General features: G+C 44.1%; 2 protein-coding genes across 15 annotated transcripts in view; one reads left to right on the top strand and one right to left on the bottom strand.

The window, feature by feature from the left end:
- Positions 1 to 6,695, bottom strand: part of SLC25A43 (solute carrier family 25 member 43) — a 23,252-nt gene extending 16,557 nt beyond the window's left edge. The window contains exon 1 of the mRNA XM_042478416.1: positions 5,872 to 6,695. Coding sequence (XP_042334350.1) covers positions 5,872 to 6,143 — 272 coding nt within the window. The 5' untranslated portion in view covers positions 6,144 to 6,695. The remainder of the gene's footprint in view (positions 1 to 5,871) is intronic.
- Positions 1,745 to 26,248, top strand: LOC121936299 (A-kinase anchor protein 17B-like). 14 transcript variants are annotated; one of them, XM_042478402.1, is made up of 9 exons: positions 1,745 to 1,822; positions 8,689 to 8,840; positions 13,195 to 13,315; positions 14,182 to 14,963; positions 16,366 to 16,496; positions 19,799 to 19,861; positions 20,222 to 20,465; positions 22,285 to 23,845; positions 24,096 to 26,248. In XM_042478402.1, exons 4-9 carry the CDS (start codon positions 14,196 to 14,198, stop codon positions 24,251 to 24,253), a joined length of 2,925 nt encoding a protein of 974 aa, XP_042334336.1. In that variant the 5' UTR covers positions 1,745 to 1,822; positions 8,689 to 8,840; positions 13,195 to 13,315; positions 14,182 to 14,195; the 3' UTR covers positions 24,254 to 26,248. The 14 variants fall into 14 exon arrangements, with proteins under 14 accessions (XP_042334336.1, XP_042334338.1, XP_042334340.1 ...); XM_042478404.1 differs by having other exon boundaries at positions 1,770 to 1,822; positions 8,662 to 8,840; XM_042478406.1 differs by lacking the exon at positions 1,745 to 1,822 and adding an exon at positions 5,998 to 6,135.
- Positions 26,249 to 26,905: the final 657 nt, after the last annotated feature.

Here is a 26,905-nt window from a genome sequence, read left to right as displayed (position 1 = left end):
TGAAACAGAAGGATTGAGAGAGAGCAGACAGGTCCTGGAAAAGGAGGACCAAGTCTGGTTGCCCTGAGGACGAGGCACACTGCAAAATGTAGGACATTCATGTGCCCTCATATCTATGTAAATCCATGCTTCTTAGTCCTTGCTCAAAGGGAGGACCTTTTGGACTTTCCTCCTGGGCAGAAAGTTGAAAGGTAGGGCGGGCTTGGAAAAGAGGACCAAGTGTGGTCATCCTGAGGCCAAGGCACTTCAAAATGTAGGACATCAAGACAGCCTATTTGATGTAAGTGTAAACCCATGCTTCTTGTCCTGCTCAAAAGGGAGGACCTTTGGACTTTTCCTCCTTGTAGGGCAAGTGTTAGAAAAGGAGGGCCCAGTGTGGTGGTCACCCTGATGGGAAGCGACGGGGAAGAAGGCGCACCACAAGGACAACCAGAACAAGCCTCGTCTCCTTGCTTGCCCTGCCCTGCCTTACCTTCTGTAGGGGCTATCTGGATGGCGCTGTAGGGCCAGAGGCGGAGGCAGGCGGCCAGGTTTGCCCTTCCAGAGAGCCCCGAGGCCTTGGCTCCGGCGGAGGCGGCGCACAGAGGCCCGGAGCCCCCTCGGGAGCCGGGAGCCCCACTGGGGCCCCGACGGTCAGCACCTCCAGCGGCGCGTGGCGCTCAGGCTCACCGCCCCGGCCAGACCCCGCAGCACAGCCGCTGCCACGCCGTCAGGCGCCCGTCCCGCTTCCAGGTCGCCATCCTCCTCGGCCCCGGTCGCAGAGCCAGCCTCTTCGCTCCCGGGGCGGGACTGGGGGGAGGCGGGGCGGGCGGAGGCTAGGCGAGGACGGGGACTGAGTGAGGCCTCCTCCTCAGCGCCACAAAATGAGGGCCTTCCAGAGAAGGAAGGAGAAGGAGGCGGCTATGGCCGAAGGAAGCTGAAATATGAATCACTTCCTCAGGTTATTGATAGAGTGACCATAAGGCCTCACTGCCCCGGAGGAGGAGGAGGAGGAGGAGGCTCCACGGAATGGAGGGCATTAAGAAAAATGCAGGACAGGACCCAAAATCAAACCCAGTTAAAGCGGGATCAACTGGCATCGGTTCTCAGTGTGGCGGCGGCAGCAAGCGTTCCTTGCCTGAAAGTCACCCTAAATCGATTTGGGAGACTTTGGTCTGAAACACACTGCAGAAATAATCCGCTTTGAGGGGCCGCTTTAACTGCCCTGGCTCAGTGGCGACGGAATTTGGGGATGGTAGTTTTGCGTGGCGTTTAGCTTCTCTCTCTGTCAGGGAGCTCCGGCGCCACAATAAACTACAACTCCCGGATCCCCTCCGCATTGAGCAGGGCAGTTAAGCGGCGCTCGACTGGTTTAATTTCTGCAGCTCTTCCTCACTGGAGAAATAATCCGCTTTGAGACCGCTTTGACTGCCCGGCCAGGGCTAAAGAATGCTGGGAGTTGTAGTTATTGTGGCGCCGGAGCTCTCCGACAGAGCCGGCTAAATGCGTAGCAAAACTACAGTTCCCAGAACCCTCGCATCGAGCCAGGGCAGTTAAAGCGGCCTCGAACCGGATTATTTCTCCAACCGGAAAGAAGCCTCTCACAAATAAAAGCACAGGCCCTTGGCTCATGGCTCCCCGCGTCGGGGCTCCATCTTGGCCTCAGCAGGGCTGAGAATCCCCTCAGAAGGGAGGCCAGCAGGGAAGGAGGCCTAGCTAGCGCCTTCTCCTCTCTCCTTTTCGGGCTGCGGCGGGTGCTCCGCCCCGGGGAGGCCGGGCCAGGGAGGACTCCTGGAGGAGGCTGCGTCGGCCTGAGAACTTGCGGCGAAGGCGAAGGCAAGAGGTGGGCTGAGGCCGGAGTAGGCCGCAGGGGAGCGCCAGGAGGAGGGCTCTCGGCTCGCCTGACAGTGAGGCTTTGCAAGGGGAAGCGGCGACGACGCCAGGCCCCTCGGGAAGGAGGAGGGGTCCCTGCCCCCGCCCAAGCAGGGAAGGCCGACCCTCCTCCGGGTAGCTTTGGGGAGGAAGAGGCCTGCTGTCCGGCCCCGGCGGAGAGGCAAGAAGGGCGCAGGAGGGGTTGTTTTCTTGGGGGGGGGGCAGAGGAGGGCGTGAAGAAAGGGTCCTTATGGTCCTGGGAAAAGGCATGGGGGAAGACCCCCACCCCACCCCATAAAGAGCCAAGGGGCATGGCATGGGGGTAGACCTCCGCTGCCCCATAAGGAAGGAGCCAGCCTCCTACTCCGGGAAAGGGGCATGGGGCAGGGAGACCCCACCCACAGGGAGCCAGCCTCATGGCCTGGTGAGGAGGGGGCATGGGAAAGGCCCAGACCCCATAGGGAACCAGCCTCGTGATCCCTGAGAAGGGGGCATGCGGGCAGACCCCAAACCCGCCCCACAGGGACCGAGCATCAAACTCCTGAGAAGGGGGCATATTCCCCCACCCCATCGGGAAGCATACTCCTGAGAAGGGACATGGGGGACCCCGACCTCATAGGGAGCAAGCCTCACAATCCTAAGAAGAAGGCATGATGGTGGGGCACCCTCCCCCCCCCCATAGGGAGACATACTCCTGAGAAGGGGGCATGAATGGGGGCAGATTCCCCCACCCCATAGGGGCCCATATTCTTGAGAAGGGAGGCAGGGGGGAGACCGCACCCCTCTCATAGGGAGCCAGCCTCATGCTGAGAAGAATGGGGGCATGGGGGCAGACCCACAACCCACCCCTTAGGAAGCCAGCCTCACACACCTGAGAAGGGGGCATGGGAGGCCGACCTCCAGGAGTGGGCTGGGCAGAGGTTGCATGGGGGAAGGATTTTGGCCATGGGCTGTATGGGGTCGAAACATTGGGGGGGGTGCTGGTAGAGGGGTTAACTCGCATTCTGTGGGGTATGAGGTGGGTCCTCTTTAGGATAAGGGAAGCAGAAGCCTCTCCAATGGAGTGGTTGGACTGTGGGGGGGAAGAGAATGTGGGGGTTTCAGGCTCTTGTGGGGGGCAAAGGAGGAGACGGGAGGGCCAGCACCTCATGGGGTGCCAGTGGCTGGGAATGGCTAGAAGGCAATGTGGATGTGAGTGGGGGGAAATGGAGGCCGGCCCCATTGAAGGTGTGGGGGTAAGTAGGGTTTTGCATGGTCCTCAGGGAGCCCCTTTGTTGAGAAGGAAAAGCCAGTGAGGGATCTGTCAGTTCTGTGTGGGGCTGGCTCGGAGAAGGCAAAGACATCCTATCCCCAAGGAAGCAAGGCTGTGAGGGTGTTGCTGTGTGCCTACAAGGGTTTTCCGACTTATGGTGACCCTGTCACAGGATTTTCTTGGTAAGATTGTGTGTTTCCACAGGCCAAACAGGCATCCTAGCAGGGTGACCTGATGTCAACACCTCAAGGGAGGACAAGGCACCTTAAATGTAGGACATTACAAAACAAAAGCAAAACACTGATAAAATATAGAATTCATGCTTCTAGTCATGCTCAAATGAAGGATGTGTTGGACATTCCTCTTGAAACAGAAGGTTGAAAAGGAGGACGTGTCTTGGAAACGGATGACATCTGGTCACCCTCGCTTGCTTGGGAGGCAAGAAGAGAAAGCGCAGATGGCCTAGTGGCGGCTTTTCCTGCTTCCCTTTTGGAGAGGGTATCTACATTATAATCTAAACAGGTGGGTTGTGGTTACTTGAAATAGGCAGAGGGATCACAAACCAGTGAAGTTACCAGAGAAGTACAGAAATGCACCAGCCGGGAATAGCAGCTGGATGTGGAGGAGTTGGAAGAATGTGGTTCTTCCTGATAGGAAAAGTGGTCTGTGCAGCTATGCTTTCTGTGTGCTTCAGTGTGGACACACTTTGTTAGGGATGCGGACATATCCCCCCCTCATTCATTAATTCAAAATAATAGCCCACCTTTATCAAAATGCTATTGGGGTAGCATTCCTTATGTGGTTAGGGAACTGTAGGTGTTTGTGTCTCTGTATGGAGTGAGGAAATGCTGTGATGTGCAATGGAGAAAGAACCGGTGTAGTTATAGCACACACCCTATGTATTGAAAATTTATTAGCATGCTTTATCTGAAGCCCAGGGCTTGGAATTAACTAGTTTTTGGATCACAGAATCCCACAGCTAACAGTCTTTTTGAATAACCTTTTGAAGCTCAATTGGAGATGGGCTATGGCAAGCAGCTGCCTGTCATTGTCACCTCTGATAGTGAGGGTGTGATTAAGGCTGTGATTTGGGAATGATAATGCCTCTCTGTCAAGTGTGCATGGCGAAGTGATGTGAGTTTTATAGAGATAAAATAGGAAGCAGGAATATATGAGGAGGGTATATTGGGTGAGCGGTGAAAGAGAAACAAATAGTCAAGGTAAGGAGCTGTATGTTGAAATAGATACAGACAAAAATCCACAAACAGTGATACCTTTATTGGCCAACCGAAATGCACATATTCTTGTTGCAAGCTTTCGAAGCTCCACTGGAGGCTTCCTTCAGGCAAGATGTTACATGCCAAACAAGAGAAAAATTAGAGATGTTAGTAAGATGCCACAATATGTTGTAGTTAATTTACTAAATAATAATCATGATAATAATAATAAAATTTATTTATATTCCTCCCGCCCTCCTGCGGATCGAGGCGGATTATAACTGATAAAATCAAACAATAAATTTACACAATCCATACTACATAAAAAATAAATAAAACACGCCAAAAACAGTAAAAATCATTAACATTAGCGAAGTCGTCGTTGTGTCTGTACTACTGAATCAGGTGTAGAAAATTCTGTAAGCTCCACTATAAAAGATCAGGTGGATAGGCTCGCCGGAAGAGATCCGTCTTAAGTGCCTTCTTAAAGGCTTCAAGGTGGTGATGAGACAGATATCTTCCGGTAGTTATTCCAAAGTGTGGGAGTCGCGGCTGTGAATGCTTTGTGGGAAGCTGTGATTAGTCTGGTCTTTGTATGTTCCAATAATTTCTTCCTGGATGTTCTGAGAGTGCGGGGCGGATGGCCAACACAGCTACCCCTGCATGTTTTTTTGTTGTGAATAGGGGTGATAGTTAGAATTTGGTTGGTTAGAGCTAGTATGGTGTTGGTTTTGGGTTTAGGATCAGGGATATGGGTTCAAATAGCTGCTTAGCCATGCAAGCTTACAAAGTGCCTTATTGAATGGCCCAATATTGATCAAGCTACTAGTATTCCATAAAATCTCCAATATAGCATAATTCCAATATAATCACAAGGATACTGGGAGATAAAAAGGTAAAACATCCAGATGCATTACCCTGAGCTTTCTGGAGAATTATTTTAATGTATAATTGTCTTTACCTTCAATAAATATTAGAGCTGCTTATGGAATCTCAAAATCTACTAAGATGCTGCTTAGCCCAGCTTAAAATGGAGGACATTTTGGACATTCCTCCGAAACAGAAGGTTGAGAGAGAGCAGACAGGTCCTGGAAAAGGAGGACCAAGTCTGGCTGCTTTGAGGACAAGGCACTGCAAAATGTAGGACACTCATGACCCTCATATCGACGTAAACCCATGCTTCTTAGCCCTGCTCAAAATGGAGGATATTTTGGACATTCTTCCTGGGCAGAAGATTGAGAGAACAGACCAGTCCTGGAAAAGGAGGGCCAAGTATGGTTGTCACCCTGAGGACAAAGCACTGCAAAATGTAGGACATTCATTGCCCTCATATCAATGTAAACCCATGCTTCTTCGTCCTGCTCAAAATGGAGGACATTTTGGACTTTTCCTCCTGGGCAGAAAGTTGAAAGGTAGGGCAGGTCCTGGAAAAAGAGGACCAAGTGTAGTGGTCACCCTGTGGAAGAAGGCACACCACCACCACAACAACAACAACAACAACAACCGCTGCCACCAGAACAAGCCTCGTCTCCTTGCCTTGCCCTGCCTTACCTTCTGTAGGAGGCGATCTGGATGGCGCTGTAGGGCCAGAGGCGGAGGCAGGCGGCCAGGTTGCCCTTCCAGAGAGCCCCGAGGCCTTGGCTCCGGCGGAGGCGGCGCCCAGAGGCCCGGAGCCCCCCTCGGGAGCCGGGGAGCCCCACTTGGGCCCCGACGGTCAGCACCTCCAGCGGCGCAGTGGCGCTCAGGCTCACCGCCCCGGCCAGAGCCCCGCAGCACAGCCGCTGCCACGCCGTCAGGCGCCCGTCCCGCTTCCAGGTCGCCATCCTCCTCGGCCCCGGTCGCAGAGCCAGCCCTCTCTCGCTCCCGGGGCGGGACTGGGAGGGAGGCGGGCGGGAGGCTAGGCGAGGACGGGGACTGAGTGAGGCCTCCTCCTCAGCGCCACAAAATGGAGGGCCTTCCAGAGAAGGAAGGAGAAGGAGGCGGCTATGGCCGAAGGAAGCTGAAATATGAATTCACTTCCTCAGGTTTATTGGTAGGGTGACCATAAGGCCTCACTGCCCCGGAGGAGGAGGAGGAGGAGGCTCCACGGAATGGAGGGCATTAAGAAAAATGCAGGACAGGGTCTCATAAATTCAAACCCAGTTAAAGCGGGATCAAACTGCATCGATTCTACAGTGTGGCGGCGGCAGCAAGCGTTCCTTGCCTGAAAGTCACCCTAAATCGATTTGGAGACTTTGGTCTATAACACACTGCAGAAATAATCCGCTTTGAGGCCGCTTTAACTGCCCTGGCTCAGGGCTAAAGAATGCTGGGAGTTGTAGTTTATTGTGGCGCCGGAGCTCTTCGACAGAGGCGGCTAAATGCGTAGCAAAACTACAGTTCCCAGAATTCCCTCGCATCGAGCCAGGGCAGTTAAAGCGGCCTCGAACCGGATTATTTCTCCAACCGGAGAAGCCTCTCACAGAATAAGAAAGCACAGGCCCTTGGCTCATGGCTCCCCGCTTCGGGGCTCCATCTTGGCCTCAGCAGGGCTGAGAATCCCCTCAGAAGGGAGGCAGCAGGGAAAGAGGCCTAGCTAGCGCCTTCTCCTCCTCCTCCTTCTCCCTTTCGGGCTGCGGCGGGTGCTCCGCCCCGGGGAGGCCGGGCCAGGAGGACTCCTGGAGGAGGCTGCGTCGGCCTGAGAACTTGCGGCGAAGGCAAGAGGTGGGCTGAGGCCGGAGTAGGCCGCAGGGGAGGCCAGGAGGAGGGCTCTCGGCTCGCCTGACAGTGAGGCTTTGCAAGGGGAAGCTGCGACGACGCCAGGCCCCTCGGGAAGGAGGAGGGGTCCCTGCCCCCCGCCCAAGCAGGGGAGGCCGACCCTCCTCCGGGTAGCTTTGGGGAGGAAGAGGCCTCCTGTCCGGCCCCTGCGGAGAGGCAAGAAGGGCGCAGGGGGGTTGTTTTCTGTGGGGTGGGCAGAGGAGGGCGTGGAGAAAGGGTCCTTATGGTCCTGGGAAGAAGGCATGGGGGAAGACCCCCACCCCACAAAGAGCCAGCCTCGCCCTCTTAAGAAGGGGGCATGGCATGGGGGTAGACCTCCGCTGCCCCATAAGGAAGGAGCCAGCCTCCTACTCCGGGGAAAGGGGCATGGGGCAGGCAGACCCCACCCCACAGGGAGCCACTGGCCTGGAGGAGGGGGCATGGGAAAGGCCCAGACCCCATAGGGAACCAGCCTCTGATCCCTGAGAAGGGGGCATCGGGCAGACCCCAAACCCGCCCACAGGGACCTAGCATCATACTCCTGAGAAGGGGGCATATCCCCCACCCCATGCGGAGACATACTCCTGAGAAGGGAGAATGGGGGACTCCGCACCTCATAGGGAGCCAGCCTCACAATCCAAGAAGAAGGCATGATGGTGGGGCAGACCTTCCCCCCCCCATAGGGAGCATACTCCTGAGAAGGGGGCATGCATGGGGGCAGATTCCCCCACCCATAGGGGCCCATATCCTGAGAAGGGGGGCAGGGGGGAGACCGCACCCCCTCTCATAGGGAGCCAGCCTCATGCTGAAGAAGAGGGGGCAATGGCATACCCACAACCCACCCCTTAGGAAGCCAGCCTCACACACCTGAGAAGGGGGCATGGGAGGCCGACTTCCAGGAGTGGGCTGGGCAGAGGTTGCATGGGGGAAGGATTTTTGGCATGGGCTGTATGGGGTCGAAACATTGGGGGTGGTGCTGGTAGAGGGGTTAACTCGCATTCTGTGGGGTATGAAGTGGGTCCTCTTTAGGATAAGGGAAGCAGAAGCCTCTCCCAATGGAGTGAGTTGGACTGTGGGGGGGAAGAGAATGTGGGGGGTTCAGGCCTCTTGTGGGGGGCAAAGGAGGAGACGGGAGGGCCAGCGCCTCATGGGGTGCCATGGCTGGGAATGGCTAGAAGGCAGTGTGGATGTGAGTGGGGGGAAATGGAGGCCTGCCCCATTGAAGGTGTGGGGGTAGGTAGGGTTTGCATGGTCTCAGGGAGCCCCTTTGTTGAGGAGGAAAAGCCAGTGAGGGATCTGTCAGTTCTGTGTGGGGCTGGGCTCTGAGAAGGTGAAGACTATCCTATCCCCAAGGAAGGCAAGGCTGTGAGGGTGGTTGCTGTGTGCCTACAAGGTGTTTCCGACTTATGGTGACCCTGTCACAGGATTTTCTTGGTAAGATTTGTGGGTTTCCACAGGCCACACAGGCATCTCCTAGCAGGGTGACCTGATGTCAACACCTCAAGGGAGGACAAGGCACCTTAAATGTAGGACATTACAAAACAAAAGCTAAAAACACTGATATAAATATAGAATTCATGCTTCTTAGTCATGCTCAAAATGAAGGATGTGTTGGACATTCCTCTTGAACAGAAGGTTGAAAAGGAGGACGTGTCTTAGAAACGGAGGACATCTGGTCACCTCGCCTTGCTTTGGGAGGCAAGAAGAGAGAAAGGCAAGATGGCCTAGTGGCGGCGTTTCCTGCTCCCCTTTCGGAGAGGGTATCTACATTATAATCTAAACAGGTGGGTTGTAGTTACTTGAAAACAGGCAGGAGGGATCACAAACCAGTAAAGATATTCAGAGAAGTAACAGAAATGCACCAGCCAGGAATAGCAGCTGGATGTGGAGGAGTTGGAAGAATGTGGTTCTTCCTGATAGGAAAAGTGGTTTGTGCAGTCGATGCTTCTGTGTGCTTTCAGGTGTGGACACACTTTGTTAGGGATGCAGACATAATCCCCCCCCCCCATTCATTAATTCAAATATTTATAGCCCACCTTTATCAAAATGCTATTTGAGTAGCATTCCTTATGTGGTTAGGGGAACTAGGTGTTATGTCTCTGTATGGAGTGAGGAAATGCTGTGATGTGCAATGGAGAAAGAACTGGTGTAGTTATAACACACACACACAGGTATTGAAAATTTATTAGCGTGCTTTATCTGAAGCCCAGGGCTTGGAATTAACTAGTTTTTGGATCACAGAATCCCACAGCTAACAGGCTTTTTGAATAACCTTTTGAAGCTTCAGTTGGAGATGGGCTATATGGCAAGCAGCTGCCTATCATTGTCACCTCTGATAGTGAGGGGTGTATTAAGGCTGTGATTTGGGAATGATATGCCTCTCTGTCAAGTGTGCAGTGCGAAGTGATGTGAGTTTTATAGAGATAAAATAAGGAAGCAGGAATATATGAGGAGGGTATATTGGGTGAGCAGGTGAAAGAGAAACAAATAGTTCCAGGTAAGGAGCTGTTATGTTGAAATAGATACAGACAAAAATCCACCAAACAGTGATACCTTTATTGGCCAACCGAAATGCACAATATTCTTGTTGCAAGCTTTCGAAGCTCCACTGGAGGCTTCTTCAGGCAAGATGTTACATGCCAAACAAGAGAAAAATTAGAGATGTTAGTAAGATGCCACAATATGTTAGTTTAATTTACTAAATAATAATCATGATAATAATAATAAAATTTATTTATATTTCCCGCCTCTCCCTGCGGATCGAGGTGGGATTATAACTGATAAAATCAAACAATAAATTTACACAATACCATACTACATAAAATAATCAATAAAAACACGCCAAAATACAGTAAAATCATTAACATAGCCAAGTCGTCGTCTGTGTCTGTACTACTGAATCAGGTGTAGAAAATTCTGTAAGCTCCACTATAAAAGATCAGGTGGATAGGCTCGCCGGAAGAGATCCGTCTTAAGTGCCTTCGTAAAGGCTTCTAAGGTGGTGATGAGACAGATATCTTCCGGTAAGTTATTCCAAAGTGTGGGAGTCGTGGCTGTGAATGCTTTGTGGGAAGCTGTGATTAGTCTGGTCTTTGTATGTTCCAATAATTTCTTCCTGGATGTTCTGAGAGTGCGGGGCGGATTGGCCAACACAGCTACCCCTGCATGGTTTTTGTTGTTGAAATAGATGGTGATAGTTAGAATTTGGTTTGGTTAGAGCTAGTATGGTGTTGGGTTTTGGGTTTAGGATCAGGGGATATGGGTTCAAATAGCTGCTTAGCCATGCAAGCTTACAAAGTGGCCTTATTGAATGGCCCAATATTGATCAAGCTACTAGTATTCCATAAAATCTCCAATATAGCTATCATTCCAATATAATCACAAGGATACTGGGAAGATAAAAAGGTAAAACATCCAGATGCATTACCCTGAGCTTTCTGGAGAATTTATTTTAATGTATTAATTGTCTTACTCTTCAATAAAATTATTAGAGCTGCTTATGGAATCTCAAAATCTACTAAGAACACCAAGATCTGGAAGAGTGGCATAAAAACAAAAGAAAAGAGTCAAACCCAGTTTGTTATAGTTGTTATCATGTGCCGTCAAGTTGTTTTCGACATGGCAACCCTAAGGCATCTGGCGTTTTCTTGGCAAGTCTCTTCAGAGGGGCTTTCCCTTTGCCCTCCTCTGAGGCTGAGAGAGTGTGATTTGGCCAAGGTCATCCAGTGGGTTTTGTGGCCAAGTGGGGAATTCAAACCCTATTCTCTAGAGTCATAGTCCAACGCTCAACCCAGTACACTGCACTGGCTCCTTAAACCAGTTCAGTCACATGCAAAAGCCTGATGCTGAAATTACATCAAAATTAGATGTGTATGAATGATACATGATGTGTAACAAAGTCCTCTCCCCAGTAACTGTTTGTTGAACTTCAGAGATATAGCAGCATATAAATTTAATATACATATATATGATGATACAACGAGGACTTGTAAAGGAAGGGAAAGGGAAGAGAAGCAGCAGAATGTTTCTATTTTGTTTTCCTCGCAGAGTTCTAATGAGCATTATACAGCAAAGTATCAGCAGTAAACCAACTTTCTGTATAGTCCAACACCTGTTTAGTCTTTTAGTGAGTCTACATAAGAAAGTTTTGCAACATTTCAGGGCCTAATATGTCTGGAAGATGCACAGGCTCCTGACAGACACCTGGAAAAAGTGGTGAAAATAGGATCAAAATAGGGCATAATTTGTACTGAGGAAGAGGAGGAAGGATAATGATAAGAACATCTGCCAAAAGGGGTGATTGCATAATTCTATAATGATAATAGGGCTGGAAGTAGATTATGAGCCAGCATAGTGTAGTGGTCTGAGTGTTGGACTAGAAATGCAGGAGACCAGGGCTCAAATCCCTGCCTGGCCATGTAAAGCTACTGGGTGATCTTAGGCAAGTCATACTCTTAGCCTTAGAAGAACAAATCCCCTCTAAACAAATATTGCCAAGAAAGCTCCATTATAGAGTCGCCATAAGTCAGAAACAACTTGAAGGCACATAAGAACAAGTACCAGACTATTTTAATATAACTTTCCTTTAGTTTTTATCAGTTACTTCTGTTCCTTTCTCAATGCCCTATGGATCACTCTCCATTCTCCATCATAAGAGGTGATGAGGCAGACTTGCTCTTTAGTTTATTTCAGCAACTGTGATGAAACATTTTCCACTTTGTTCTTGGTATCAAGGCCTAATCAAGCTGAGTTTGCCTTTGGGAGCGAGTGCATCTATGTGCTCTGGACTGCTGTTGTAGTTGAGTGTACTAAAGCATCACAGGAGACTCACCTGCTTTTTTCAGACGTGTAAATGTGCCCCACTATGGTGCTCTTGCCTTTTTAGATTTTGTACTTTGTCTGCTGTTCATTTAAATCATTTGTACATAATTCTTCACTATCATAGAGTCATAGTTTTAAAAGACCTCAAGGGCCATCATGTCCAACCCCCTGCCATGCAGGAATCTACAATCAAAGGACTCTTGACAGATGGCCATCCAACCTCTATTTAAAGACCTTCAAAAGAGGAGACTCCACCATACTCTGATGAAGTGTGTTGCACTGTCAAACAGCTCTTACTGTCAAGAAGGAAGTGTAGTTTGAATCCGTTGCTCTGTGTCCTAGTCTATGGAGCTGCAGAAATCAAACTTGCTCCGTCATGAGTATGACATCCTTTCAAATATTTAAACAGGGCTGTCATATCACCTCTTAACCTTCTCTTCTCCAGGCTAAACATATCCAGCTCCCTGAGCCTCTTCTCATGGGGCATGGTTTCCAGACCCTACAACATTGTAGTTGCCCTCTAGATGCGCACCAGCTTGACAGCATCCTTTTTGAATTGTGGTGTTGGAACTGATAACCCAGAACTGGACACAGTATTCCAGGTGCAGTCTGACCAAAGCAGAATAGAGGGGTACTATTACATCCTCGATCTAGATGCTGTACTTCTATTGATGCAGGCTAGAATCACATTGGCTTTTATGTCACACTTCAGAGTGATGTTGAATTTCAGTGGGTGTACAGTCAGCCCTCTGTATCCATGGATTCAAGCATCAATGGCTAAAAAATATTTCATATATATATATACATACACCTTTTGATCTTGCAATTTTATATAAGGGATCCATTTTAATATCCATTGCATTTAATGGGACTTGATATTTACAGCTTTTGATATCCATGTGGGGGAGGGAGGGGGAGAGTCCTGAAACCAAACCCCAGCAGATAGCAAGGGCCCACTATATTTCTTTTGTTGGGATGCTCATTAAAAAAGAAAATAAATAATTCACCACCTGATGTACATGTAATGGGGATGCACTTCTGTGGCTTGTAAAGGTGTTTTGTAAAGGATGGGAACAGGTGATGGCTTTGCCTGCGGCTACATTTTATTATTTAGTTCATTCCCCCTTGAGATCTTCAATTTGGGTCCTTAGGTCTCAGAAGGAGGCTTACTAGAATTTGCTAGTAACCTTTCCTTGTACATTTATACAGGAAAAACACTAGGTAGAGAAGCATATTGTTACTCTTGGAATTGAAAAGTTGGCATTTTAGGAAGGATTGCTGAATATACAAATGAGAATGTCATAATTTCCAGTACAGAGCTTGAAGACAAAATTGGAAGATCCAGAGAGGAAGGAAAGAGCCAGAAAACACCAAGATGAAAAAAAGCTGTTATTTCTATCAACTTTAAATTACCTTTCAAAGTGTACTATATTTCAAGGTGTGTAATTATTGCATAGCCTTTGAGAAATAGACATTGCTGAGCTATGTTAAAGATAACTGTATTTTATACTTTGTTATAATGCAATAAATACAAAAAATGTTTTAGAATTTACATCTGTGAGTAAATAGCAGCATTTCACTGCTATTTTAAATAAAGAATTAATTTATAAACTACTGTACATTGCTTCATTCTGTGCTCCCTGAGAATAAGAAAACAGAATGGATTTTTACTTATGATACGTAGTATCTCTTAATTTATGGTAAAATACTTTTCAAAAATTCAGAATGTTCGATCTGTTCAATTTATATGTTCTATCATTTCCAGTAAATTCAAGTATATAGTATAAAATATTGTGCATTTTGTAGTACCTAATACTGTGCATTTTCTTCAAATGCATAACATTTAAAATTATTAAGAGATGTCAGAACTATTCAGTTATGTTTATATTCACATGTCAGAAGGCTCTATTTACATATGTTACTATATTAAAGAGAAGTTTGATGGTTACAACTAAGGCTTAATATGTCAGCAATAGCAATGTTATTTGCAACTTATATTGGAATAAATCCCACTGAAATGCAAGGCACTTACGTTTGAATAAAGAGCCATAGGCTGTAATGACAAAGTTTTTTTATTAAAAGATTTAACCAATTTAATTCAGAAAAAACATTATTCATCTATCAAAAGTGGGAAAAACTGCCTGAAAGCTGGATGGCACAGATGGCACCTGTGCTTCATTATCATCTTTCAGGATGGAGTACATGTTTGTATGGTGCAAGAAGCTGTTCCTGGTAACCATGTAGGATATAAGGAGCATGCTTTATTTGCCATTCAGCATAACCCACCCTTTTGTTTTTCTAAAGGACATTTGGATGCCATGACAGTCACTCTAGTATGTGATTCCTCGGAAGCTATGGAGCTCTGTGCTTCTCAGCAACTCTATCTTAAGCCAGTAGCGAAGTTGACAATCAATGTGGTGCTTCCAGAACACACTGGATCGACCCAGGCATTCTCTAAGTGGGAAGTGATGGACAAGCTGAAGAATATGATTTGTCCAGACCAGTTCACCAGTGTAAAAGTTTCAAAGAGCACTAAGGGTTTCATTCGGTTTGAGGGAGAGGCAGAAACCAAGCGCTTGGTGTGTAGCCTTAAGGAAAAGCTCCATGGCAAGATGATAAAACTGAATGGTTTTAACGATGGCTTGCAAGTGGTTGCTACAGAGGCACCTCCAGATTTCCCAACTCCACAGGAGTTGGAAGCCAAGGTGAATGATAGAGGATTGCAGGAGGAAGACTTTGCTGAACAAAGCAAGGATATTGCTGACTGCATCCATTTGGAAGGATTGCCATGCAAATGGTTTGCACTAAAAGGCTCAGATAGTGAAATACCAAGTGAAGATGTCTTGAGAGCAGTGTTTGAAAGCTTTGGAAAGATCAAGAACATAGATATCCCTATGCTTGATCCTTATAGGGAAGAAATGGTGGGAGGAAGCATGAATAATTTCACTTTCCGTGGCCTGAGGACATTTGAAGCTTTTATCCAGTACCAAGAGTCCACGTCTTTTTCAAAAGCTATGGAGACACTTAAGGGAATGAAGCTGATGTTTAAAGGGGATGATGGAAAAGCTCTTGCGTGTAATATCAAGGTAAGAAGTGTCACAGGGGTAGCCATAGTTTAGTCTATTTCTACAGGGTTAAGTAAGTTGACTGCTACTGAAAGATTTATAATTTTTAGTCTGCTATAAACTTTTGTGGACTAGTCACTACTTCATTAGTCTACTTCTATCTAATAACAGGCTCTTGTTCTTAAATAAAAGTATATGCCACAATAAACCTGTTATCCATTCAGGTAGCACTAGACTTTGTTGTGGTCAAACAGGCTGTTTTATGCTGCCACATGTTTTGACAGTGTTTGGTATCTGCTGCCTAAAACTGAATGGTTCCTAAAAGTATTCTCATGTGATGCAGTGTAGTGTAGAATATGCTTTTTACCTAATTGACATGTTTTTATAGTACAGTATTACTTCCATGTTTTGTCTTTTTATATATAGTTGTCTACAAATAATTAGCAACCTCTGTTAGACTTGAGAATTATTTTTCTGCTTTCTCTCTTGGATATAATATTCAGTTATTATGGACTGTACAAAACAATATTTTGTTACAAAACAAAACAGTATTTTGTTAAAGAAGTCTTATGAAGACATTCTTAACACAGTGACTGAGGTCTTAGGTCCTACTGAATGTACTGGTCTAATTCCAATGAAAGTGTACATTACACTTTTGTTCACTTGTCCTCATTGGAAATGGGAACTTATTATTCATTTTAGTTACATGGCAGTTTTTAAGTCAGGGCTTTGGTCCTTTCCTGTGATTAACCTGGAAAACAAATATTTTGATATATTTTGATCAAATTTCAGCAGTTCAGAAAGACTAATATAGCAGAATCTGTAAAGATACCTAATTCACATGTACAAAGCAAGGGGAAATAACAGCTGATTTTCAAGGTGTTGGCCAACCCACATAGGATAACATCATACTTGGATCTTCTTTAGCAAATCCCCCAACTGATAATTTAAATCACTTTTTAAATCTTTCCCAAGTAGAAACCTACTGTTTGGCATGGAGAATAGCTGGAAGGATAGCATGTTACTTTTTCTGTTCATGTTGGATCCTGAACAGTAATATTCACCCCCCAGAGAACTCTTGGAAAACCTGAAAGGGAAATACATCTTTTTAGATAATGCATTATAACACTTATTTTGCAAGGCCCTAGATTTGAGTGTCCTTAAGTGGAACTCTGTAGAAGAAGAATATGGCTCTCCCTGTCAGAAGTCATGCTGTTCATATTGGGTTGCGTACCAAAGTCCTGTTATATTGGAGGCAGTTGAACCAAAGTGACGTGTGTGTGTGTGTGTGTGGGGGGGTCTCTTGGTGCTGTAAGACCTTCCATGTTGAATTTGTGGCCTGAAGGATGGCACTGGAGACTTCGTGGATTTGGTCAGCGTGAGAGAACAATACCACATTTCTGTTTTCTTTATTTTGCAACAGGTCACGTCTGATACTACCAGTCATTTCAGTGAGAGTGCTATAAATCAGAGAACTCTGGAAAGATTAACACTGCAAGGGCTAGAGCGAGAAAGAAGGCGGGAGGAAAACAGAGGGAAAAGGGGGACGGAAAGGTGAGGACCTTCATTTTTTTAAAATTGTTCATGTTTTATTAGTGGGGAAAACTGAGAAGAGAGTGTTTGCTGTTGTGTTGTCTCTGCACTTTGGCACCCAGGCAATTTAATTTGTGCATCAGGAAGATGTTATGCCCATGATCCATGTAAATGTGTGAAAATTTAGATGTTTTGCTTGTCATGAGGAACATCATTGTCAGGCACCTTTCCTTGCAATTACTAGAAATTGTAGGCATTTTCTGACCTGTTACAGACTGCCAAAATAAAGCTGCTTCGGGTCTCTTTGGAGGTATGCTATTTAAATGATGCATGGGTCCTAAGAGTCCGGAGGTTGCGCCAAAGCCACACTCAATTCCTAAGCACTGGAGTGCAGCTTTGGTACAGCTTCCAGATTCTTAGGATGCATGCATCATTTAAACAGCATACCTCCAAAGAGACCCAAAGCAGCTTTATTTTGGCAGTCTGTAACAGGCCTCTGTTTCTTGAAGTTTCAGTAAGCATTGCTCCTATATGCAAGCATATGCTTTCAATGCAAAAAATTTACCCAGCATGAGCTCTTGTGAATACACACAACTCTGAATAGGTTACTTCTTTAGGCAAAACATCAACTAGTAAAGCTGAGGAACTTTTCAAATGAAGGTTGCAAACTCTGATCAAAACTTAGTAAGGCACATAAATGCCTGTGCATGCACAGGCATGTGTCCATTTGTAGGTAGAGGTGCTAGGAAAGGTATCTAGATTATGGGATGAAATATAAAGAAGATTTCTACAATATACTGACATTAATTTTTTGCTGTAGGGATATCATCAACATAATTCTCTTTATTGTTCCTGGCCTTCCTGTTTGGCTCTGCCCAGGGATACCTAATAGATATTTTAAAAAGAGCCCTAATGCCATGTTATTTGTGGACATATGACTGAAATGATTGAAACTTGCTGTAGAAACCTAGCTGCAATATTCAAAATGGTTTCTATTTGATAATTAGCCAAGAAGAACTAGCCTTCTGTTAAAGGGCAGTATATTCCCTTTCCTTCTCAGCTAGAAGTCTGTGATAATTAGTGGTGGCTTTAAAAGCAAAATGAGGATGAAGTGCAGGAATGTGGTTGTTAAGACTTTGCTTGCTATTTACTTTGTTTCTCAGTTTCTTTAGTACTATAAAGAAACATTATTTCCACCCTGAAGTAAAATTAATTTCTGAGAAAGATTAATGATGTAGCTGATTTTTGGATTAGCTGTTAAATCCAAACATCCCGAGGGCAGGATGTCCAATTAAAAAGATTGTATGTACAGCGCTGTGTAAATTTACAGCGCTTTATAAATACAGGTTAATAATAATAATAATAAGTGTGCGGCCACTACTTGTTTTCTCAGCCTACCTTAGTTCCCCAGAGGGCTTCTTCAGTCTTAAATTACACCTGAGCAGCAGGAACACCTGAGCATATATGCTTTTATTCTGCAGGGAGACCAGGGCTCTACCCACTCTGTTGTTTATGGAAAAAATGTTGTTAAAGACAGAAACGGTAACACTAGATTTATGAACCTCTTAGTAGTTCATCACTTGCTGGGTTTTATTTCCAACCTTTTTCAAACCATTCAGCTTTTAGCTTTGGGATTTTATAGTGGCTATATAAGATTGTGCTGGTTGCACACCATTGTTGCATCTTCCATTTTCAAAAAAAGATTTACACAGTTTTGTCAGATTAAGATTGCATTGTTTTCCAGATTTCTGAGAAATAAAAAAAGAACTTCCCTCCTATTACCAAAAAGATTTCTGTTAAATTCAACTATTGGGGTCCATTAGAAAACTTCCAAACTGTACCATTAGTTCGGACCAACCAAAAATACAGGCAAGAAATTAAAAGACTTGGACTTGAAAAGGTAGATATGAAGAAGCTAGACAAGAGCCTGAAGTATAAAGTTATATCATTCGATACTAAAGTTAGGATTGCCCATGCTTATCTTATTTCCAGTTTCTGTGTATTGTGAAAGCAGGACAGTCATGAAAGTTGATAGGAGGAAAATCAATTCACTTGAAATGTGGTGCTGAAGAAAAGTTCTAAGGATACAATGGGCTGCTAAAAAGACAAATAAATGGGTCTAGAGCAAATCAAGGATGAACTCTCCCTAGAACCAAAGATGACTAAACTGAGCTTATCATACTTTGGACAAATCTTGAGAAGACATGACTCACTAGAAAAGACAATAATGCTTGGTAAGGTAGAAGGCAATACAAAAAGAGGAAGACTGCATTCCTAATGGATAGACTCAGTCAAGGAAGCCATAGCCCTGAGTTTACAAGATCCATGCAGGGTAGTTGATGATAGGGTGACTTGAACATCTCTCTTTCCTAGGATCACAGCAGTTAACAACAATTTAAAAATACATAGAATTGTAGACAAAATTGTGAGGTCTCCAGATTGCTTCACAAGAGAAACTGGCATGATTTTATATTTTTACAAATGGGGAATGAGACTTTGTGATTTTGCCCCAACCATTGTACTGTATGTATTGAACAAAAGCTTCCCAATACCTGGCAAACCTAAGTTTCCACCTCTTCCTCTACTGCAGCTTGCAGACCTTTCAGATTTTTTAGCTTTAGCATGAAGTCACTCCCCTGCTTCCTTTTGTAACATCTTACACATGTTGGTATTCTTTTGCAGTTTTCATTGCTCCTAATAAAAGTATTGCCTGCCTCTGGATTCTGGTGGTTCTCAAGTGTGAAGATTGTCTGATTTCAGCATTAGGTTTATGTGGACTCTATGTTCCTTCATAAATCACTGCTTTGGATGTTTTCCCTTAAGGAATGCAGTGACTCATGCACAAAGTTTCTTTGGTGGCTAAATAATTTGGCATCAGGAGTAACACCTTTATGCCCTTTGCATAGACATGGCAGAATTATCATCCAGATTACTGCCTGACTGAGAGAAGATAAATTGAGGCCTGTGAATTGTACGTAGATGCTGTGGTCAGCCTCTTTTGTCTGTAGGTGCTTCTGAGTTAATAAGCTCTCTTCATTTTTTTTAACTTACAGGCTATATTAGCAATTCTGTTGCATCAAGCATTTTGGGAATTACTGCCCTATCAAACTAGAAATTATTTATTTAACTTCTAGCATGCTTTTCCTCTGGTGGGTTTAGCAATTTACAAGCCAGAACTACTGTATTTAGACCTGCATCTTGTGCCTTGAGACTGTCTTCTAGGATGCAGAGTGACATGGGAGAGAGGAACAATGGCTGCAGCTTAGGTCCAAAGATTTAAACTCAGAGCATATTGAGGTGACTGGGTCTCTAACACTTGGCAGGAAAAAGAAGAGCCAACTTGTGTATTTGCTAAGGAAGAACATAGGCTGCAGTCCAACCTGCAGGTATGTGTTGAAGTCTCATCGAAACTAATAGGGAACATGCATGTAGTTGTGGGTTAGTTTACAGCCACAATGTATGACTTTAGATGTAACATCAGGATATCTTGAGAGTGTAAGACGTTTCAAGAGAAAGGTTCAGCTTGTCTTGAAACATTTTTCATCTCCTTGGAAATATGTGAGGTGATATATTAAAAATACACATTTCTAGAAGGTGTTACTAATTGTGTGTAAGAGTTAGTGGATTCCAAGCATGGATATCCTTCCTATTGGCATCATTAAAATCTTCTCTCCTGCCATGCAAAGGTTAAAAATGTAATACGATTTTTTAAAAACCTAAATTGTCCCATATTAACAATTGCCTAGAAAAAGACGTGATGATGACGATGAAAAAAAAGTTGGAGAAGGAAAGAGGAAATCTAAGATCAAGAGACGGGAAAAAAGACAGATAGATCAAGATGAAAAACGCCCAAGAAAGCTGCAGAAGGTAACAGCTGGAGAAGAGTTGTGGCCAGAGAATATGCCTGAATGGGAAGAGAGGAAATACCTTCTAGCTCAGAGAAGAGTGGAATCTATCAGGCTGCTTACAGTGCTGTTAAACCAAATAAAAGTAAGAATATATATTTTTAAGAATACTCCAACAGATTTACCAATCTGTATATTAAGCTATAGGACACAGAAAAGGAGAGGATTTGCTTCCATTGGGCAGCAGGTGTCAGTCTCCATATCCAAGGTGCACTTTATTTTGGTGTACTGGCTTAAGTGTGAGGTGGAAGGAGGCAGAGTTACATATTCAAGGGGTAGTTCCATGTTTAAAATTAGTTGCAAGAGTCAGCAACTTCTTGATAAGATCTATGTTTCTTGGTTCCTTTTTCTTTTTTCTCTTTTCATCTTCAACTGCCATGCAAAGAGATGTTGATTGAATTTCTGTTTCTTTAGCATGGTGAAATCAATTTGTCTGTGAAGGAATAAAATGAGTTGGGAGCACTAGCATGTGCAGAATGGAGAACATTATTATGACAACACTAAGTGGTTAAGAAAAGAAATTCCATAATCCATGGCCATGAAAGTGTCTTGCCTATTGCTTTTTGGCAAGGGATGTTAATTTTTAATTATTACATGCATTGCAAAGAGTGTAATTTCAGCCTTTAAGGTAAAAGCTAGCATTTGTTGTATGATTTCATTTTCAAGACTAACTTATTTAAAATGTGACTGATTGCCCATAAAAATATTTTCTTTATGGAGAAGTTGGGCTGACAGAAAAATCACCTCCTAGAGGGAATTGTACAGTGAGGTAAGCTTGAGTGTGCTTTCTTAGATGGTATAATTTGGTCATTTTATGGGCATTAGATAAACAATTGGTGGGTATGATCCAAGTGGCACAATCCATAGGTAAGTTTTTATGCAGTTCATTTTCAGTAAATTCAAACCTGTTTATACTCAGAGCAAACCCAATCAAATTAATAAGACTTGAGTAACTTAAACCCATTCAATGGGTTTAATTTTTATCTGGATCTAACTCAGGTAACATCTATACTGCAGAAATAATGCAGTTTGATACCTCTTTAACTGCCATAGCTCAATGCTATGGAATAAAAAACACAACAACATCATTTATTTCTTAACCACTTCTTCCCATGGTTTGAGGCAGGGAATAAAAACAAATGAACAATACAGAATTAAAATGTGCAACAGTTTAAAAGGACAAATAAGACATACACATTGTAAAACAATCCACATTTTAAATACATAATTTAAAATAATCTGGATAATCTTGCTGGAAGAGGCTGGTCTTCCATGTTGTTTTAAATTCAGACAGCATGCTCAGCTGTTGAATTTTTTCTGGCAGGTCATTCCACAGTCTAGGAGTGGCCAAAGCAAATGTCCTCTGGCTGACAGTTGCCAACCTAGTTCTGGCTGACTGGAGTAAATGTCCACCAGAGGACCTAAGTGTATGGGGCAGATTGTACAGGAAGAGGTGATCCCATAGGTAATCTGGCCCCAAATCATGTAAGGCTTTAACGGTAATGACCAACACTTTGTACCTTGTCCAGAAATGAATTGGCAGAACATCCTGGGATTTGTAGTTTGTTGCGGCACCAGAGCTCTTTGACAAAGAATGTTAAATATCTCCGAAAACTACAAATTCCATAACATTGAGTCATAGCAGTTAAAGCGGTATCACACTGTAATGCAGAATTTTATCACACTGTATAAAATTCTGTAGCGTGGATGCAGCCTTAGTGATTCTTGCTCTCTAAATGGATTTTGCTCAGTTGGAGGATATGTGCCTACTTCAGGCACTAAATGTTATTGGACCAACTTACAATTCATAATTAGACAATGTTAAAATTTATTTTCTTTCTGCTGATGTCATTTGTTGAATTTTGCTGTAATTCTTTGTTTCAATTTTTTTTTTACTTTTGAAGAATTTGGTGCTATCATCGAGGCAAATAGGGGAGCCGTTGAAGAATTTTGACAATGAAAGAGAGGATTCTTTCCCAGCACCCCAGAAACAGAATGGACTAAAAGAGCAGAAAGACTCTCATTCTCTTGAGAACCAAGAGCTAATAGATGAGAGAGACCCCAAGTGTCAGTCAGCACAATTGGATAATGTGCATATTTGGCAAAGGGAGAAAGAACAGTCCATTGGAAATTATTTACCTACATCATCTCGTCCCTTGGTAAGAACGATTTTGAACAAGGCAGTTTCAAGAACCATCACCAGCCACACGACGGAGAAGGATACAGACTGCCATCATGCCTCTGGCTTGTTACAGGTCACTATCACTCAAGAGTGTAAAGCTGTAAAGTCACCTAACACAGGGGATTACTTACAACAAAACTTGAGTTGTTTCCCAAAAGCCCCTAATGCAGGAAAATCCAAGAAACAAAAGGTTTATGAAACTGAGGAATTTATACATTATTTACTAAACTACTACCAAACCCCAAGATATGCACGAATTTGTCCGGGGGGGCAAAACACAGCAAACGAATCTTGGTGGCAGAGAATGGTGTCTCATAATGGGAATAATGTCCAGGTCAGCCTCAAAAGCAAAGGTGGACAGTGCTTGACAGAAGTGAGTTTAGTACCAGACCACTGTGAGAGAGACTTCAGAGGGAAGGACAGTTATAAGTGGAAAGTAATAGAGGAAGAACCTGAGCTTGTGGAGAGCATGCCAAAGAACCAGGCATGTACCAGAGACTTTACGAAAAGCTACCAGGTACAGTGTGGTGACTCGTCAAATGAGGCTAGTGATGGTACCCCACCTGATGAACTGCATACTCCTGTTTTAGTAAGCACCAGTACTGCTCACCATAAAAAATACCAAGAAGAGAATATTGCAATGGCAGTTGTACCATCACACAAGCCATTTGGCTGTGTGTATAAACTGAAGGATTTATTGGAAGAGATAAGCAGTGATTCTGAATATTTTAGTGAGGCACGTAATGAGACACGAAACAAAATGGAGAGAAGAAATGGTAGCTGCAGAAGTGGCTGTGATCCATGGCCTCTGAGCAAATCAGGGAGAAGAGAATTGCTGATTTGTGTTCAAAATGTGGCCTATAGCGATCAGGCTGGAGAATGCTGCAAACGCAACTTCTGCTCCAACTCTGAGTGCTGTGACTCAATGAAGCGGCCCAGGCAAAGGCTTAAAATGGGATTAAAGAGATCCAGCAGTAAAATACAGCATGAAGGACAAAAAATCAAATGGGTATCTAGTGAGGAGGAGAGAGAATCTAGTAGAAAGAAGAAGAAGAAAAAGAAAAGGACTTCGGGTAACTCTCTGCCTGAGGATGTACCTACCTTCTTTAAAACAAACCATTGTGAAGACATGGAGTCCCTTGGCAAGATACAGAGAAAATGTAGCAAGATGTTCCACCACAAAATGAAATGTAAAACATTTAATGACATTGGAGGAGCAGTAAAAGCAAAAGATGCCATCCATTTGAGTGCCTCAAAGCTTCAAGAAGCTCACGAAGAGGCAGGTAAGGGGTTTGTGGACATTAATGTGACTGGTGATAGAGGGTATGAAATGGACAGAAGGCAGAGAGCTTTCAAGGGTAGGGTAGAAAGGTGATTGTCAGGGCAGCTCAGAGAGGTTAGACGTGATGGGTGTATTGGTAGAAGATGGTGGCAAAAAGAACTGGGAAGAAAAGCATGGGGCAACTTTCAGGTTTTTTTTTTTTTTTTGAGTTGTAAGCAGCTCCTTCAACTTGAGCATTCTTAACTCTTGAGGTTGTGCTGCAACTCTCTCCTGGTTTGCAGAGGACTTGCTATTAAGAAGAAATGTTGAAGCCACTTCCGAAGGATGGCCTTTGTTTCCTGTTGAAATAATTCGAACAAGTCCATACCCGGAGGCAGTCTGTGAAGTGGAATTCGGAAGAGGATGCTGATTTCATTGGTCCTGGAAGATGATGGTGATCTTGAAACTATTAAAGGAGGAAGCTCAAAATAGGTCCTTTTATACAACTCTTTAAAGAATATAACTGTAAAGTAAACCTTTGGTGACCTGGGTATTTTGCTTTGACTCCTCTGCATGCTGGTGGAGGGAGAGCAGTGTTTACAAGAGTCTAGCTTGGTAAAAAGAAATGGCAGAAATCAGTCAGTAGATTTAACATCTGTACCAAAGAGGACCAATACAACAGAAAAGGTTACCAAATATGCATGATTGAAGCCATGTTGAATCATGGAATGCTCAAGAGTTTGAGCTGAATTGAATGGTCCCTACTGTTGTTGTTTTTTTTTGGATAGATCTACAAAATGTGAGTTCTGCTGTCTAGTTCCTACAGTTAGAAGAGTTATGCCTAAAGTACTTATATAGTTGAATAAATATTTTAATTTATGAGAATCAAAAAGAAAGTGCCTCCTCGGTAATTCAGAAAGGGGATGGTGTGAGAGAAAATGTGTTATTTATGTAAGGCAGAAAAGGAACATGTTTATAATCCATTGCAAATTTATAACATGATGCAGCTAATAGCCTCCATTACCATAGTTTAATCTTGGAATGGGCAGCGCATGGTTTATGTCACATGTTGTTAATCCAGAACCTTTTTTCGCCCTATTTGGTTTTTTGAATGCTTTACATATTGGATTTTGCTTTCCTGCAATTCTCCCAAATCTGCCTTTTGTTAGCCACATGGGGGGAAAGGTACACGTGACACTGGAGATCCACTGTCAGATTTCAGGAGTTTGACTCTCAAGATGTTCTCACAGATTCCATAGTTCTTTACCACTGGCTATCCAAGATAGGAGTTGGAAACATTAGACCAAAAACATCTGAAGTGCACAAGGTTGCTCATTCTTGCCTTACAATGAAAGAATTAAAGCAGCCATATGAGGTTCAAATTGTGATCAGAGCAGCAATGTCTCTCTCTCTCTCTCTGTGTCAGGGAAGTATAGCCCCTTGTCCCCATGGCACTTGAAGTAATATCCCAGTGTTGCCTTTTTTAGCTGGAGGGTTGCAGAAAAATGCTGGCATGATGAAGGTAACTGGATAAGTGTTTCTCCTCCCGTTATGGGAATAACAGTAGCTCTGGAGGGTGGGATTTAAATGGAAAGCACTACAAGGAGAAAATAATTGAACAGTCCCATTATACAACATCATTGCTTCAGTCAAATTGGAACCTCATCTGTCTTTTCCAATTCTCTAATTTTCCAGTTGACAAATGGTTTGGCCTTAATTAAAGTGGTATGCAGAGTAGTTGGGAGTGCGCTGCTGAAACTGGGAAGAGCTAAACTATTGTCACCATTGATGTACTTGTGTGAGAACCTGTGACGGTCATACAGTACTCCCCCAAATGTGTTTATCTTTGTTGGTCAGTTCTCAGATATTACAGAAATGATTATTCTCTTTTTTTTAATAAGAAAGAATGATAGGAACGAACACTTTTATAGGTTCTTCACAGACTAGTATTCCTTTGGTCCTTAAAGATCTGCTGAACAAAGGATACTTTGAGCAGTGAAAGCGGTATGAACTCTTTCTTCTGTGCTGGTTGGCATTTTTGTTCTTTGAGTAAGTGACCTTCTGAAGTATATAACCAGAGCCAACAGAAGTGATCTTACCTAGTTATTTCTTAAAACTGTATGAAGCCTGAAGATGGTGTCATAATACAATCCAATACGACAGTCTAAACACACTCTACTGTCTTCAGTAGTAATAAGAAATGGTTTTGAGAACTGCAGGTTGTCTCTTACTGCAGCAGGTAGCCACAACTTCTATGGAACTGATTTCCATATGGAGAGGGAACAGCAACAAATTTTGAGTTTCTGCTTTCACTTTAATATGCTTTATTTATTACATGTCATGGTAATTTTCATGTGATATGCATTCCCTAGCATACCACCCATGTTTGTTAACTTCTGTTCCAATAAAGTAGTAATGAACAAAAGTATGCAGGTATTTAATGTCTTTAGATTGTGTTTTGTGTCAAACTGGTCACTGGTGGCAGTTTCCACAGGTTTCTGAGCCCTCTTCTACTTTAAAACTAATCTTGTGGTAGTGGTGTGGAGGTACTGAATGCATTTCCTGATGGGATAAAGAAAAATATCTTGGAAATAGCCTTTTGCATTTGGCTTACTTTTTTCCTCTGGAGGAGGGGATCTATCTAATTTAAGGTTTCCCTTAACAGTGAATGAATTTGTTCTTTATGGAAATTCTTTTGAGCAACATAGCAAATGTTTTGGTTTCTTGTTACACAGTACATACAAGTACACAAACTTTGTTTTGTTTCTTGCTGTTTTTAGCTAATTTGAGCACAAACGCACTTGGAGAAAATGTTTGTGCCCACTTCAGAGTGCATTGTCCATTGTGGAAGTTCCTTAAATTCATTTCCATTCAGTAAGCATATGGTGCAGTGATGGAGAAAATGTGCCAGTCCCTTCAGAAAAGAGGCTTTCTGCATAGCAGTCTGAGGGCTCATGGCATCCTCAAAACGCTGCACCCCATGCCACCTGTTATAGGGTAAATGAGATTCTCTCCCCACACTTTTTTCATGCTGTGAAGGAAAAAGTGGCAGGAGAGTATGTGCAAAAGTACAGCTGTCTTG

This window comes from Sceloporus undulatus, chromosome 7 (assembly GCF_019175285.1).
Source record: "Sceloporus undulatus isolate JIND9_A2432 ecotype Alabama chromosome 7, SceUnd_v1.1, whole genome shotgun sequence".
NCBI lineage: Eukaryota > Metazoa > Chordata > Lepidosauria > Squamata > Phrynosomatidae > Sceloporus > Sceloporus undulatus.
This window is presented reverse-complemented; position numbering and strand designations above follow the sequence as displayed.

Excerpts from the sequence above, each read along its gene's own strand:
- LOC121936299 (XM_042478402.1), top strand. The coding sequence starts at position 14,196 with ATGACAGTCACTCTAGTATGTGATTCCTCGGAAGCTATGGAGCTCTGT. Across the intron at positions 14,964-16,365 it reads CTCTTGCGTGTAATATCAAG|GTCACGTCTGATACTACCAG; the intron begins GTAAGAAGTGTC and ends ATTTTGCAACAG. Across the intron at positions 19,862-20,221 it reads GGCTGCAGTCCAACCTGCAG|AAAAAGACGTGATGATGACG; the intron begins GTATGTGTTGAA and ends ACAATTGCCTAG.